General features: G+C 45.1%; 1 protein-coding gene across 1 annotated transcript; it reads left to right on the top strand.

Annotated features, from left to right (window-relative positions):
• The first annotated feature begins 2,067 nt into the window (after positions 1-2,067).
• GARIN1B (golgi associated RAB2 interactor 1B) lies at positions 2,068-15,089 on the top strand. The gene is made up of 6 exons (XM_027101300.1): positions 2,068-2,363; positions 3,469-3,653; positions 4,617-4,869; positions 9,114-9,235; positions 11,859-11,905; positions 14,808-15,089. The coding sequence occupies exons 1-6, from the start codon at positions 2,115-2,117 to the stop codon at positions 14,972-14,974; spliced, it is 1,023 nt and encodes a 340-aa protein (XP_026957101.1). The 5' UTR covers positions 2,068-2,114; the 3' UTR covers positions 14,975-15,089.
• Positions 15,090-15,829: the final 740 nt, after the last annotated feature.

Raw genomic sequence — 15,829 nt, 5'->3', positions numbered from 1 at the left:
GTAAAATTTGCCCAGAAGAGTAGATAGTCATTTTATATAGTTCTATCAGCTTGTTTTAAGTCTGGCTCAAAGTCACAGAAAACCTTTATTTCTTTCATACTTAAAAGAAGTCTGGAGGTACAGAGTTCAGGACTATATGATAATTTTATGATTCGCAATGAATTGGAGCCCTTTTATCTTGCTATGCTACCATCCTTGGCATACCACTTCATGGCCCAAAAGAGCTGCTCCAGCTCCAGCCATCAAGTCTGTATTCCAGTCAGAAGGGAAAAACAAGGAGTGGAAAAGAGCATATCCCCTTCCCATAATGATTCCTCATAGAAATTTCACCCAACACTTGATTTTACCTTTTTTTTTTTTTTTTTTTTTTTTTGTCCTATGGCTTACCTAGCTATAAGGGAGGCCAGGAAATGACATATTTATTCCAGAAACTTGTGTCCAACTAAAAACCAACCATTCTATTACTAAAGGAATGGAGAGAATGGATATTGGGACAGACAACTAAGTATCTGTCAAATGTTTTTTTAAAGATTCAGTGTGCTAGTTTTTGAGGTTTGATGGGGGCAGGTAGGAAGGAATAGGAACTTAAGGCACCATTTTATCATTGTTTAGCATTTTGTTTAGAGCTGAAAACTTGCTTCCTCACAATTAGCTATTTAGACTGGGTGCTAAAAAGCCACCCTCTACACACCACAAAAATGGGCTCAACAGGCTTGTAAAGAGAAAAAGTCATCTTCCACATTGAAGGGAATTTTTGAATGTCTCAATGGCCAAATATATCCAAACCATGTATCTAAGCCAATAAGATTTACTGTTGCAGGTAAGCTTTAACTGTGAAAAGCATCATATCCGCGTATGACTGCCATCACTTTTGTACTGTATGTTGTTTCCAGGGAAATGCAAACCACAGGATGCAGTCTCTGACCCCATCCTTAGAGAATGTTACCATAGAGGACATTTCTCCCACGTGGTAAACAAAAGAAAACAAGGAACGTGAGTGCAGAAGTTGCTTTAGCCATGAGGGAGCCGATAGAGCAGGGGCGTAATGGAAACGACTCAGAGAGGGAGCTGAATGAATCAGATAAGGGAAGCCTCGTGACCTTTCAGCCTTCTCCCTGACTTGTTAATGAAACACAAAAATAAACCTCCATGCTTGTACTTTGCATATGTTGGTTGTCAGATTGCTTTTCTAAATTGACTGTATTTAACCTTGATGGTGAATGTTCCTTGATGATTAATAGATTCTGGAATTTTGTCCAAACTAGAATGTGATTTCTCCCTGAAATAGACTTGAATAGCAGTCAGGCTGCTTGGTTCTTTGCCTCTGATCTAGCCACCCCAAGATCTGGGCTCTTTCTTCCTCTGGCTCAAGGATGAGGAAGTAGGGCTTGTTGATCCAGCAGAGCTACTTGTTGGGATTCTGTTCCTCTCAGCTGGTACCCTCACCAAGCCAGCCTCTGGGTAAGAAACTACTTGTTTCTACGGTTCTTCAGTGTGACTTCCTCAGGGAAATAAGGCCCGCAGAAGTAGCCAGCCAGCTGTAGGAGAACGCAGAGCAGGCACCTACAGCCCCTCAACTCCTTCCAGAAACAGCAAAGGCTACTGCAGATAAACCAGGGTATGTGGGGCCCACATGGTACAAAGCTCAGGAAGGCTGGGTTTTAAATTGACAACAGCCTTTAAAACTCTTTGGGGAAAAATAAATAAATAAATAAATAAGAAAACTCTTTGGGGGTAGTCGCATTCAGAGTAAGGGAGGGTTGAAAGGCAGGGAGGGTATTTTCCTTTTAGAAGCAGAAGGAGATTCCTAACAGCCTTCCTTCTTTGCTTTGTGCCTGGTTCAGTACTTTCTTAGCAAGTTCTGGGGGAGCTCTTGTCCTGAGAAGGGCTGGGGCCTGTCAGGGCACTAAACAAGCTGTGAAAGCACCCTGGAGGAAAAGGGAGGCTCCTCTGCATTTCCCTTTCCTGCAGGCCTGCCCTGGTTTTTCATGATGTCATCCATTCATCATTGTGATCTGATTGGTGGTCCCAGGCCTTGGCCAGCTGCCCAAGGCCAGAAGGGAAGAGAGAGATCCCAGGACAAATGCGCAACAGGCCCCTGAGCATGTGCGGAAATGCTGTCATCAGTTCCACATAGAAAGACTTGGAACAAATCGAAGAAGGCAGCCAAAGTCACAAGATCCTATCCAACCTTCCCTTCCCTGAATGCCTGGGAAGAATTCAGGGGCCTCTTTCCTGTGGATAGGGAACCAAATCCTGGAGTGGGCCTGGTTGTGGAGGAGGCACTGCTCTGCCAGATGGTTCATTCTCCAGAATTCAACCTGTTTCCTGAATCAGTGGTGTTTGAAAGCAACTTTGTCCAGGTACTCTTGGGCCGCTCAGAATGGCACTCCTTGATTCCTCTAAATCTGTTCCCACAATGTGACGGAGAGTCTGTCCCTGGAACTGGAGTGGAGTGACAACTGAGGCAAAGAGAGGAACCTGAGGCAAGGCTACCCCATCTGACCCTGACTTTGCAGAGCTCCGGATAGGTTTTCTCCTGCAGTCACTCTGGGGAGAGAGGTCAAGTGTTGTCTGCTCTGAGTGGAGGATTTGGTAGCTTCCTCCCTCAATTTACTTCCTCCTCCAGGCTGTCAGCTCAAAGCAGATGAACAAAGAGGCAGTAAAATGAGCTGCCCTTTGAGGGTTCAGAACAGAAATGTTGGCGGGTGAAAGAATAGGAGCTGGACGCCCAGAGAGATCTGGGCTCAGAGTCCGGTCCACTGCTTTCTTATCAGGAGGTGTCATCAGGAAGGTGACCTGCACACCCTGAATCCCAGTTTCCTCTATTGTAATAAGGGTGGGACTGACCTGGCTGTTCCGTGAAACACAGGAGGCAAAGACTTTAGTGCAACGGCACTCAGTGCATTTTTGTTTCCTTGTCTGGGCTCCCCTCAGGCCAGATGGAACCCAGAATAAACAGAACTTGGAAGTTACAGGGACCTGACAGTGCAGAAAAGGTGCAGGAGATAATAGGGCCCCTCAAGAAAGTGCCAAAGGACAGGTTCTTCAAAGAAAATCCAGGAAACAGTCTGGGGAGGATTCACAGAAGTGTGACACACGTCAAGGAACTCTTGTGGGCAATTGCTAATAGTAGGTAAAGTAAATACTGGTACAGTTGTTTAACCAATATAGGTTAAAACTGTGGTTCCCAACAAGCGATGATTTTTCCCCTGCCACCAGGGGGCATTTGGCAATGTCCGAAGACATTTGGGGTTATCGCAATTTGTATGGGGGGAGGGTGGAGATTGCTCCTGGCATCTATTGGGCAGAGGCCATGGACGCTGCTAAATATCTTGCCATGCACAGGACAGCTCCTCCCCCAAGCAAAGAATTATCCAGCCCAAAATGTGAATGGTGCCTCTCGCCTGAAGCATACTGCTGCTTCTGCCAGTGGTCAGACTGTGCCCTGGGGGTGCTGCTTTGCAGGTCAAAAAGAGCAGGAACTGGATAGGCATCTACAAAGCCTCCAACACCATGGCCCTTGGGGTGACCTCCTCTGTGCCCTGCCTGCCTCTTCCCAATATCCTCTTCATGGCCAACGTCAAATGGCACCATGGGCAGAGCCAGACATGGAACCAACCAACTACAGCCCCCAAGATCATCCTGAAGAGGTCAGCATCCTGAAGGGGGGCAAAGGGAGGCCATAAAGTGGACAGGAGTGAGGGCCAGTCTACACGCCCTCTTTCCTTCTCGCTGCATTCACTGCACTGAATTCTTAGGAAGTCTCTCCACTTGGGGCCAAGGGGCAAGGAAGCCAGGCAGTCTGGCAGATGAAGCACTGGCTGGGAGATGCAGGTTCTAGTCCTTATGCAACTAACTAGACTCAAATAATTTTTGAGTCACAGGTTACTTGCTGCATTGCAGTCTTCCTACTGGTAAAGTGAGTGGAGCGAAGTCTCACTTGGAGCTGTAACATTATGCTTGTCGGGGATGAAACGGCCCTTTTAGATGTTTGAGCCTCTTCTGTAGGATATCTCAGGAATCTCTAGATATTCCCAGAAGCCCAAGTAAACCCTTCATTGCTCCATGTTGCTTCAGTGATAGACCTCTCCATTATGTTCTAGGTACACCTATGGCAAGTACAGCCCAGACCCAGCTGACTAATACTAGATCCAAAGCCAGCTCCTTGAATCTTAGCTCCTTTGGGAGGAGTAATGGAGGCATTGAGGTCAATGAATGGACAAGCTGGACAGTGGGACCCAGCTCCTGTTGTGTTCTCAAGAAGGAAATTTAAAAGCCCTATGATCCCAGCTACCTTACTCCCGGGCTGTCCCTCTCAAGCAGGATCCAGGGAACACCAGCATGAGAATCATGGCAGGATGGGTAGAGGTTAGAATGCAGATTCCAGGGGCTCACCCCAGACCTACTGAATCTGAATCTTTGGGGTTATCTTGAGGCGTCTGCATTTTAAACAAGCTCCCCAGGTGAATCTGATCTCCCCAAAGTTTGAGCACCACTGTGCTAAGCATTCTCTCTCCTACCCACCAAAGCCTCAGTTCTGAAGGAGACACTCCTCATTTTCATGAAGACAGGGTTGGATCAGAAGCAATGTGTGTCTTCCCTCACGCCTTCAGGATTCTCCCTTTGAAGTTTGTGGAGCTCCAGGTCTGTGACCGCTTTCAACGTGTCCTGCGGTCGAGGACAGTCACGGAGAAGATCTACTACCTAAGGCTCCACCCTGACCATCCTCAGACTGTCTTCCACTTCTGGATCCGACTGGTTCAAATTCTGCAGAAGGGTCTGTCCATCACCACCAAAGACCCTAGGATTCTCGTCACTCACTGCCTGGTACCCAAGAACAGCTGCAGTCCCTCAGGAGACTCACAGGTAAGTGGGCACCATTGGCTCCTCCAGCCAAGGTCAGAGCTGAGCTGTAGAGCTTCAGTGAGCTGATACGGGGGCACCCTGGGAAGCCTTGCCTTAGGCCTTTTCTAACCAGCTTTACTGATTAAAATTCACCTGAGTGTACAGTTCAAATTCTTCAGTAAATGTAGAGTTGTGCAACCATCACCACAATCCAGTTTTAGAACATTTCCATCACCCTAAAAAATTCCCTCATGCCCATTTGCAGTCATTCCCTGTTCCTACTTTCTGCCCTAGGCAGCCATTGATCTGTCTTCAATCTCTACTCATATTTCTGAAACATTTCATATAAATGGAATCCTATAATATATAGGCTTTCATGTCTGGCTTCTTTCACTTAGCATAAGGTTTTTCAAGTTCATCCATATCATAGCATGGGGCCAACTCTAGGGTAGAGTCACAAATTATCAATAACTTATTCCTTTCAATTGCTGAATAGTATTCCATTGTATAGACATTCCATGTTTTATCTATTCACCAGTTGATGGACACTTGGATTGTTTCCAGTCTGGGGCTATTATGAATAATGCTACTGTGGACATTTGCGTACAAGTTTTTGTATAGATGTATGTTAGGGTATGTTTTCATTTGTCATGGGTAGATTCCAAGGAATTGGAATTGCTGGGTCATATGGTAAGTTTATGTTTAAACCGGCAAACTGTTTCCAAGGTGACAGTACCATTTTACATTCCCTCCAGTAATGCATGAGGGTTTTAGTTTCTCCGCATCTTCACCAGCAATGGTATTGTTGGGAATTCCCTGGCGGTTCAGTGGTTAGGACTCTGTTCACTGCTGAGGGCCTGGGTTCAATCCCTGGTCAGGGAACTAAAATTCCACAAGCCACATGGCCAAAAAAAACAAAAACAAAACAATGGTATTATCTTTTTGTTTGTTTGTTTGTTTTTTTGCGGTATGCGGGCCTCTCTGTTGTGGCCTCTCCCTTGGCGGAGCACAGGCTCCAGACGCAGGCTCAGCGGCCATGGCTCACGGGCCCAGCCGCTCCGCAGCATGTGGGATTTTCCAGGACCGGGGCACGAACCCGTGTCCCCTGCAACGGCAGGTGGACTCTCAACTACTGCGCCATCAGGGAAGCCCAGTATTATCTTTTTAATTAAAGTCATTTTAGTGGATATGTTATGTTTTTAATTAGGGTTTCCTGTCGAGCAACTTTACATGGGCCTATTAGTCATTTATATATCTTCTTGGTGAAATTTCTATTCAAATCTTTCTTGAAACTTAAAAATATATATATCTATTTAATTTATTTATTTGGTTGTGCCAGGTCTTAGTTGAGGCAGGCCGGCTTCTTAGTTGCAGCTCACCTGCTCCTTAGTTGTGGCATGCAAACTCTTAGTTGTGGCATGCAAACTCTTAGTTGTAGCATGCATGTGGGATCTAGTTCCCTGACCAGGGATCAAAGCCAGGTCCCCTGCAGTGGAAGTGCAGAGTCTTAACCACTGGACCACCAGGGAAGTCCCTTGCCTATTTTTAAATAGATTTTTTTCTTCTTATTGAGTTGTAAGAGTTCTTTGCATATTCTGGATACAAGTCCTTTATCAGATGTATGATTTGTAAATATTTTCTCCCAGTCCGTGAGTTGTCTTTTCATTTTCTTAATGATGTCTTTTGAGGAGCAAAAGTTTAAAATTTTTATTTTATTTATTTATTTTATTTATTTTTATTTTTGGCTGCGTTGGGTCTTTGTTGCTGCACACAGGCTTTCTCTAGTTGCGGCGAACAGGGACCACTCTTCATTGCAGTGCACGGGCTTCTCACTGCGGTGGCTTCTCTTGTTGCAGAGCACGGGCTCTAGGCGCGCAGGCTTTAGTAGTTGCAGCACGCGGGCTTAGTTGCTCCGCAGCCTGTGGGATCCTCCCGGACCAGGGCTTGAACCCGTGTCCCCTGCATTGGCAGGTGGATTCTTAACCGCTGCACCACCAGGGAAGCCCAGAAGTTTAAAATTTTGATGAAATGCAGTTTATCAATTTTTTCTTTTATGGATCAGGCTTTTGGTGTTGTATCTAAAAACTCTTTGCTCAACCCAAAGTCACTAAGATGTTATCCTATATTTTCTTCTAGAAGTGTAGAAGACTTAGTTCTTACATTTAGGTCTCTGATCCATTTTGAATTAATATTTGTGTATGATGTGAGATAGGGGTACTTTTTTAAGTACTTTTTTTTTTTTTTAGCCTGTGGATATACAACTGTCCTAGTACCATTTGTTGAAAAGCCTATCCTTTCCACATTGAATTGTCTTGGCATCTTTGCCAAAAATCAATTGACCATAAATGTAAGGCTCTATTTCTGGCTTCTCAGTTCTGTTCCATTGATTCGTTTGCCTATTCTTGTGCCAATCCCACAATGTCTTGATTAATGTAGCTTTATAGTAAGTTTTGAAATTGGGTGTTGTAAATCTTCCAATTTTGCTCTTTTTCAAATTGTTTTGGCTATTCCAGATCCTTTGCATTTCCATGTAAATTTTAGGATCAACTTGTCGATTTCTACAAAAAAAAAAAACGCCTGCTGGAATTTTGATAAGGACGTGGAATTTATATATCAATTTAGGGGAAATTGCCATCTTGACAATATTGAGTCTTTTAATACATGTATATCGAATGTCTTTCCATTTATGTCAATCTAATTTAATTTCCCTTAGCAATGTTGTGTAGCTTTCAGTTTACAAGTTCTACACTTCTTTTGTTCAATATATTCCTAAGTATTTGATTGTTGTTGATGTTATTGTGAATGGAATTGTTTTCTTAATTTAATTTTTGCATCAGTCATTGAAAGTGTACAGGAATACAATTGGTTTTTGTGTATTAATCTTGTTTATCAGTTGTAGTAGTTTTTGTGGATTCCCTGGGATTTTCTACATATGTGCATACATTCATGTCATCTGCGAATAAAGACAGCTTAACTTCATTTCCAGTTTGGATCCATTTATTTGTTTATTGCCTTATTGCATTAGTTAGAACCTTCAGTACAATGTTTAATTGAAGTAGCAAAAGTAGACATCCTTGCCTTGTTCCTGGCATTAGGGGAAAAACATCGAGTCTTTTATTAAGCATGATGTTAACCATGGGATTTTTGTAGATGCCCTTTATAAGGTTCAGGAAATTCCCTTCTATTCCTTGTTTATTGAGAATTTTTATCATGAGTGGGTATTAAATTTTGTCAGATGCTTTTTCTCCATCTGCTGAGATGATCACATATTTTGTCCTTTATTCTATTAATATAGTATATTACATTAATTCACTTTTAGATGTTAAACCAGCCTTGTGTTCCTGCAATAAATTCCATTTGGTTACAGTGTGTATGATCCTTTTTATATATTACTGGATGTGGTTCACTAGCATTTTGTTAAGGAGTTTTGCATCTATGTTCATTAGAGATATTGATCTGTAGTTTTCTTGTGATAGCCTGGCTTTGGTATCAGGGTAATACTCACCTTACTGAGTAATTTGGGAAGTGTTCCCTCCTCCTCTGTTTCTGAGTTTGTGACGATTGGTGTTACTACTTCTTTAAATATTTGATAGAATTCAGGGAAGCTACCTGGGCCTTTTTGCCCCAGGCCTTATAGTATAATGAACAGAAGCCTGACTTGAGTTACAACACAAAATCCATGAAGGCCGAGATTTTTATCTGTTTTCATCACTTCGATTCACCAGTGCCTGGCACGTAGTTGATATTCAATAAATATTGAATGGCTATGAGCAGTGTGCACAACTGGGGCATCTCTGGGGTATCACAGGCAACAGGAAAAAAGGCAGTTTTACTCTGGCATAAAAAGTAGCTCAACGTAGGATATTTCTTAGAGAAATGAATTTGAAAAACATTAAATTCCTACAATAAACATTTAATCCCCTTCCATTTAAATATAAAACCAAGTAGCATAAGCTTTATTAAAGTTTATATTAATAGGCTATTCAATAACATATTAAGGTATGTTAATAAGAATAGCTTATCTACTGAATTATGTTTAAAGTTTTCAGGGACAATGTTATTCTTGGGACACCAAAGGATATTTATAACAGTACGGGGGTATAAACAAACAGATATGGCCTCAGAATTGCCTCTCTGTGCAGTTGGCGTGGCTCTGTCTGATAGGACAGCTGAGTTCTAACCTTTAGGGTCTGGACCATGATATTAGGAAAATGCAGAGACGCTGAGAACTTAACCACCTGGTTTTGCTTTTTTCCTCCATCTAGTTAGTGCAGAAGAAACTCCAAGCCTCCCAGCCCAGCGAGAGCCTCACGCAGCTGATGGCCAAGGGGGAGAGTGAGGCCCTCTCTCAGATTTTTGCCGACTTGCACCAGCACAACCAGTTCAGGTACATGACTCAAATCCAGCCAGCATGACGTTCCCAGATGGTCTGTGCTGGGAGATCCAGAAACCAAGTTATCTTGGTTAATGGGCACAGGGAGGTGCATGAAGTATTGCCCCTCAGTATCCAGTCTGTATTCTTGACTCAGGGCAACCTTTTCCTGGTCTCTGCCTAATTCTCCTTCTCCACAAGCATCGTGGGCTTGACCCCAGAGGAGGAATTTTATAAAAAATGGAAAGTAGCTTCTTCAATATTAAGAATAAATTAGTAACACAGGTGGAAAAGTAAAACCTAATTTCTAAACTAGTTTCTAGTCCTACAGAAAAGTAATCAAAACGTTGTTTAAAATGTCATCATCTGTCCCTGGGTTCCGTTACCTACTTACCTGGCCGCTGCTTGAACTTTATGGAGCTTCTATAGTCACTTTTTTTTTTTTTAATGTTTTCTGGAAAGCTCCCTCCTGCAGGCCTGTCTTCTCCATGCCTGAGGAAATGTCCTTACATGTACAGATGACTAAGGGTTGCGTCTTAAGACTGGTTGGTGTGAGAGAGACAGAGGTCGAGAGCACTTAGACCACAGGGCACCACGGCCAGAGAGCAAAGATAAAATGGGAACCGGGATCCTAGTGAACTTGATTTGTGGTGTCAAAGAAAAGGAAGAACAGAAAAAAATTAGTAAATGTCACCAGAAGAGAAAAACGAGGTGTCAGAGAGAAGGAGATTTTTGTCGTAACAGGGACCAGCAACTCAGAGACAGAATTTAAAAAAAGAAAGTTTTCTTTGTGAATGCCAGTAATAAACTGAAAACCAGGAGAGCTCAGAGGATGCAATCTCTCATAATGGGTAAGAGCTCACACAACCCTGGGCCCAAGTCACCACTCTGACTATGAGCCCTTGGGGGCATATTGCTTAACTCTGCTGGGCCTCGGTTTTTACACCTATAAAGTAGAAATTGCGGTACTGCCAACCTCAAGCAGATCGTGTCAGGATTCAATGAGCTCACGTGCATCAAGTGCTCGGCCCATCCTCAGCAAATTTACAGGAGGATGTAATAAACGCTCAATTAATATTAACTTGCAGGGGATTCCCTGGCGGTCCTGTGGTTAGGACTCTGTGCTCTCACTGCCGAGGGCCCGGGTTCAGTCCCTGGTCGGGGAACTGAGATCCCGCAAGCTGCGAGGCACGGCCAAAAAGAAAAAAATTAGCTTGTATTTTTAATTCTAACTTGAGCTGGAAGTAGAAAAACTATTAACACAAGAAAAAGACTTGTTAGTTGCCCGCTGTTAAAGAATTTATACTGGGGTTGTCACTCTGTATATCATACAGAGATCTGTAATGAAGGAAGATGTAAGATGGTAAGATGTCACATTGCTGAGCTGGAGAGCCCTGGACTCTAATGGAGGAAGATATTTGATATCTAATAGCGAGATATTTTGACTGTCTTAGAATGTTAACTTACAGATTTTCTTTATTACTCTGGGAAGGACGGCTTCTGTTTATACCTCACTGGTCACAATTCAGTCACATGGCCACACCCAGCTGCAAAGGAGGCTGGGAAATGCAGCCTCCATTCCACATAGCCATGGGCCCAACACAAAATTAGATGTTCTGCCCCGGAGGGAGAAGGGAAAAGGGCATGCTCGGGACCTACTAGCAATCTCTGGCACAGACAGCTTTTAATATCTCCAGGAGGTCAGAGGAGTCAAAGACCTGAAGGAGAAACATGCACAAGCCAGTTAAAGGGTGGAGAAAGCTGTGCAGGGTAAGGCAACAAATGAGGCTTCGCCCTGAGGAAGAAGCTTGGTGAGTGCAGAGAAAGGGAAGGAAGGCCAGTAGGGAAGTGGGGATGGTGGTAGGACGACATACGTAGAAGTGGGCAGGGACCAAGCCAGGCAGGGGCTGGGAAGCCATGCGAATGGATTTAGGCTTTAAGTGTAATGGGAGCCTTAGCAGCATTTTAAACAGGGAAGTGGCGTGATCCCATGTACATTTTAAAAAGGTCATGCTGGCTGTTGCAGTGACAGTGATTTGAAGAGAGGGAGGCTAGGTGTGGAGGGACCAGCCAGGGAGCTATGGCAACTGAGTCTGGGCTGTCATGTACAAGACGGATCAGAGGGATGTGAGAAACAGGGAACATTGAATTTTTGCTTCCTTGTCTCAATAATTGCTTTGTACAGACATTTAGTTTCTTCTCTTTAATTTTTCAGCATGAAGCCCCGAGTGATGATTTTTCTCCTCATTTAGGCAGGTTCTAGTCTGGTTGCGGTTATAGCAGTTTTTGCACGTTGGCAGCAACATGCAATGTACAGCAAATAAAATAAATGGCCAAGACGCAGGACCAAACAGATGGAGTCACACCCACTCCACCTCAGCAAAATCAGCAGCCTGGGTTCTGCTGCCCAAACTCCACCCCATCCCGCCTCCCCCTTCCCTATTTTTTCTTCTGCTACTTTAATATGCGTCACACCCACCCAATATAGTCACAGCTGGCCTTTTTCACATTTATATCTGCCTCTAAAGCTTTTGTTGCATCAGGAAAAATATAACTGGAAACAAGATTTAAAATGAGAGTTTCATGCTCTATTCTTTTCCTTTTGATTTCCATTTTCTTGATCCTGAAATGGCTGGAGTTCCAGGAGCAGCAGAAAAACAGAGAAAAAAAAGGACAGTCCAGGTAACGGAGGGCACGGGGCACCCTTGTCTCGGGAATTTTCTGCTCTGCAGATATAGGAGTAAGATTGCCTCTAGTACCCCACCCCAACTTTCCTGGTGCTGTCAGGGTTGCCGTCATCCTCCTGTACCTTAGGTTGAGTTCCTCCGGGATCTTTGGCCACCATAGTCACTTTGGCATCAAATCCTATTAATTCCTTTCTTTCAAATGTTTCTTATATTCTTTACTTCATTTCTACTCCCACAGATCCCACCCTAGTCCACTTTATCATCTCTTGCCTGGACCACGGCAGCGATCTTCTGCTAGTTCGTTCATTCATTTATTCATTCAAAAGCATGCACTGAGCACTTGGTAAGTGCCTAACACTGTTGAAGGCTTTGGAATCACAGTGAAGAAAGACACAGCACCCCCTTCAAGGGGTTTATAATTTTTGGAGTCAGATGGGTAAGTCCCCAAATTACATAACCTCTCCTTCCAGGCAACATTCAAAGCTCAAGCCTGGGGTGCCACAGGAGCACAAAGACAGGCCTCCCTCCCTCCTCCCAGGAAGCTGTCCCAGAAGGCCTGGGGTCTGAGCTGAGTCAGAGAGGATAAGTACGAGTGGGCTGGCCAAGGCGGATGAGGCGGGGTTTCTAGGAAGAGACGCAGAGTCTGTGTGAGACAGCATGACCCATTCTGGAAACAGCAGCCCTGTTCCCGATTTATTTCTGGGTTCTAGTTTACCCCAGATCCACTCATTTTGGCATGGATGATCCTGCATGAACTTTCCCCTCGTACCCATCTCACCTGGTCACTGTCCCCTCCTCAAATGGGAGCCCTCTGACTCCTCCTGTTCTCCAGCCAAATCTTCTGCTCTGGTCAAACCTCAGCTACCCTTCCCCATGCCTTATTCATCCCCCTCTCCTCCCTTCCTCCTGATGCCACCCTAAATCCTACCTAACCTTTCAGGTCCACTCACGACACCTTCCTGCCCAGACAAATCTCTCCTTGGTCATAACCTCTCTTATACAACATACTATCCCTGATTGTTTCATAGGCTTAAGTCTTGTTTCTTCAACCAATACTAAATTTTTCTGGTGCCTCTGAATTTCTACAGTGGCAAGCACAGGGCTGGGAACACAATAGGAGCTCAATAAATATTTGTGCACCACACCACTAAGAAATTATTCCTCCAAATTGGCTCAGGAGGCACTCAGAATATTATGTTATATTTAGAGATTTAGAGGAATGTGTAGATCCCAGAGGAGCTGTGCCAACTTTTATCCAAACCAGGGGTTGCAGCTCAAACATCTGCAGGGGGTATAGAGGAGTAAATAGTCTAAGTGTCATAGATATAAGAAATGGCTGGGTTTTCTCTCAACTCTATCATTGGTAAAACAACAGCTGGGCTGACACTTGGTTTCAGCATTGAGGAGACAATAGGGAATGGTGGGGACAGTGGCACGAAAAAGTGAACGTTTCAATTAAAGCTTCAACTAATTGTTGCCACGCTGCAACACAAGCCTGGGGTTGCCAGATACTCTGATTTTTCAAGAAAAAACAAAAATCTGAATTTTTATATCACATACCCCCCCTCCCCACTTCATAAAATACTAAAGTACAGTACAGGCCAACACTTAGTGGGCAAACAAAAGGTATCCACAGACCAAAGTGAGCCCGGAGGCTGCCAGTTCACAACCCCTGTTCTATATGGTAAATAGAGCTGATTGCTGGCCCATGTTTTCTCCAAGTCTAGAAGTGCTTTCTCATATTATGTGACTGCTAATACAATGGTGATTCATTAATTAATGTTTTTCCACATACATTCAAACACAGACACACACACACACACACATACACACACATATACTCAAAACATACCGCATGAGATTAGAGTTGAAGAAGACAGAAATAGAGAATATTTCAAACTTATTTCTAGGATTTGAGAGAACAGCTAGAATTTCAGACTCATAGGCCATCTGTGTCGTGGGAACTGTTGTTCCCAAGATGCCCCTAGGCTGATTTCAATTAATCATCTTGGGGTGTCCTCAGGACCCTGCTCTTTCCTCGGAGCTGAAGGAACCTCTCTTTTCTCTTTGGGCAAGGTAGTGTACCCTTTCAGTTTGGAAGGACAGTCACACCCCAGCCTCTTAGAACTTCTGGATGACGAGAGAGAGAGAGAGAGAGAGAGAGAGAGAGAGAGAGAGAGCGAGAGAGCGCGGGCGCTACATTTGGAAAAGCCAGCGTCCCCAAGCTTACCTGTGTAGTTGAATCTTTCAACTCCCGATCAGTGGGCGGTGTGACCTATCACAGTGCTTCCCAAACTTTCATGTGCAAATGATCCCCTGAGGATCTTGTTAATATGCAGATTCTGATTCAGTGGGTCTGGGTGGACCTGAGACTGCATTTTTCACATGCTCTAGGTGATGCCGAGGCTGCTAGGTTGCAAGCCACCCTTTGAGTAGCTGAAGCCAAGTGGACCAGAAACAGGCTCTGGCTTCAGGCCATCTGGGTTCAAGGCCATTGCCAGTTCAGCTGGCTGAATCTCCTAGGGAATTCACTTGGTCAACCTCTCCAAGCCACGTTGCTTGCCTCCTTTTACTGGTACTGCCTTGTTCACATGACGTAGTGGTAAAAACACGGGCTCTGTTGCCTGGTTATCTGGCCTTGAATTCTGGCCTTGCCGCGTCATTTTGTGACCACAGGTAAGTGACTTAAACTTGCTGGGCCTCAGAATCCTCATGCAGCAAATGGGGACTGTGGCAGCACTGACCTCTCGGGGGTGGTTGTGAGTATTAAAAGAGCATTGACGCCTGTAACTGTTTGGAACAGTGCCTGGCCCGTAATAAGCACCTCGCAAATGTTGGCTGGCCTCTGTGAGAGTGCTCTGTGAATTAAAGTACACAAATGCATTCCCTTTTTGACCTGGAAAAAAACCGTCCCAGCGAAGGCTCCATCCCTTGCACCCGTGACCTCAGTTGGAGGGAGTCGTTCACGTATGGAGAGTGGGAAAGAGAGAACCCCACTGGGCTGCAGCCCCCCTCACTCCTCAGCACTCTGGCAGCCTCCGCCGGCCCCAGCTGGTACCACTCATAGGTACGGTGATGGGATTAATCCAGCTGCCTTCCTGGGACAGGCCTGGAATTCTACCTCAGGTCTGGGTTCAGGTCCTAGGGTCCTGGGGATAATTCCAGGAGGCTGTGGGGTGGGAGTGGGGGGCCTCTTTCTTTCTCTTTTTTTAAATTATTATTTTATTTTTTAATAAATAAATTTATTTATTTATATTTGGCTGTGTTGGGTCTTTGTTGCTGCGCGCGGGCTTTCTCTAGTTGCGGTGAGCGGGAGCTACGCTTCGTGGTGGTGCGCGGGCTTCTCATTGCGGTGGCTTCTCTCGTTGTGGACCACGGGCTCTAGGCGCTCAGGCTTCAGTAGTTGTGGCTCGCGGACTCTAGAGCGTAGCCTCAGTAGTTGTGGCGCACGGGCTTAGTTGCTCCGCAGCATGTGGGATCTTCCCGGACCAGGGCTCGAACCCGTGTCCCCTGCATTGGCAGGCGGATTCTTAACCACTGTGCCACCAGGGAAGCCCTCAGCCCTCTTTCTTCCTGCCCTGTTCTTCTTTACCTCCAACTGGCCTGAGTGAAACCCTAAGTGTGGCACCTCCAGGGCCACCAGAGGCCCCTGGGAGTTCCTGCAAGTGGCTCTGAAGGGACAGAGACTAGCAGGACGCTGTCGTCACTAGAGCTGCCTTCTCCCTGCAGTGTGGGAAGCATGAGGGTCTGCCTCTGCAGCGGGGAGGGGGGAGCTCCTTTTCCTTCCCTGAGCTCCTTGGGGGCCCCAACCTTCCACTGAGGAGAGTGGGAAGGAGCTAGGGGCCCTAGCTGGGGCCCAGCCCTTATCTTCCCAAACTCCAACCCTCATTCATCCATCCATGTATTCATTTAACAGTTATTC

The sequence above is a fragment of the Aethalodelphis obliquidens genome, unplaced genomic scaffold, assembly GCF_003676395.1.
Source record: "Aethalodelphis obliquidens isolate GAN/ISIS:26980383/991018 unplaced genomic scaffold, ASM367639v1 scaffold5, whole genome shotgun sequence".
NCBI lineage: Eukaryota > Metazoa > Chordata > Mammalia > Artiodactyla > Delphinidae > Aethalodelphis > Aethalodelphis obliquidens.
Note: the sequence above shows the minus strand (reverse complement) of the source record. Positions and strands in the feature narration are given on the sequence as shown.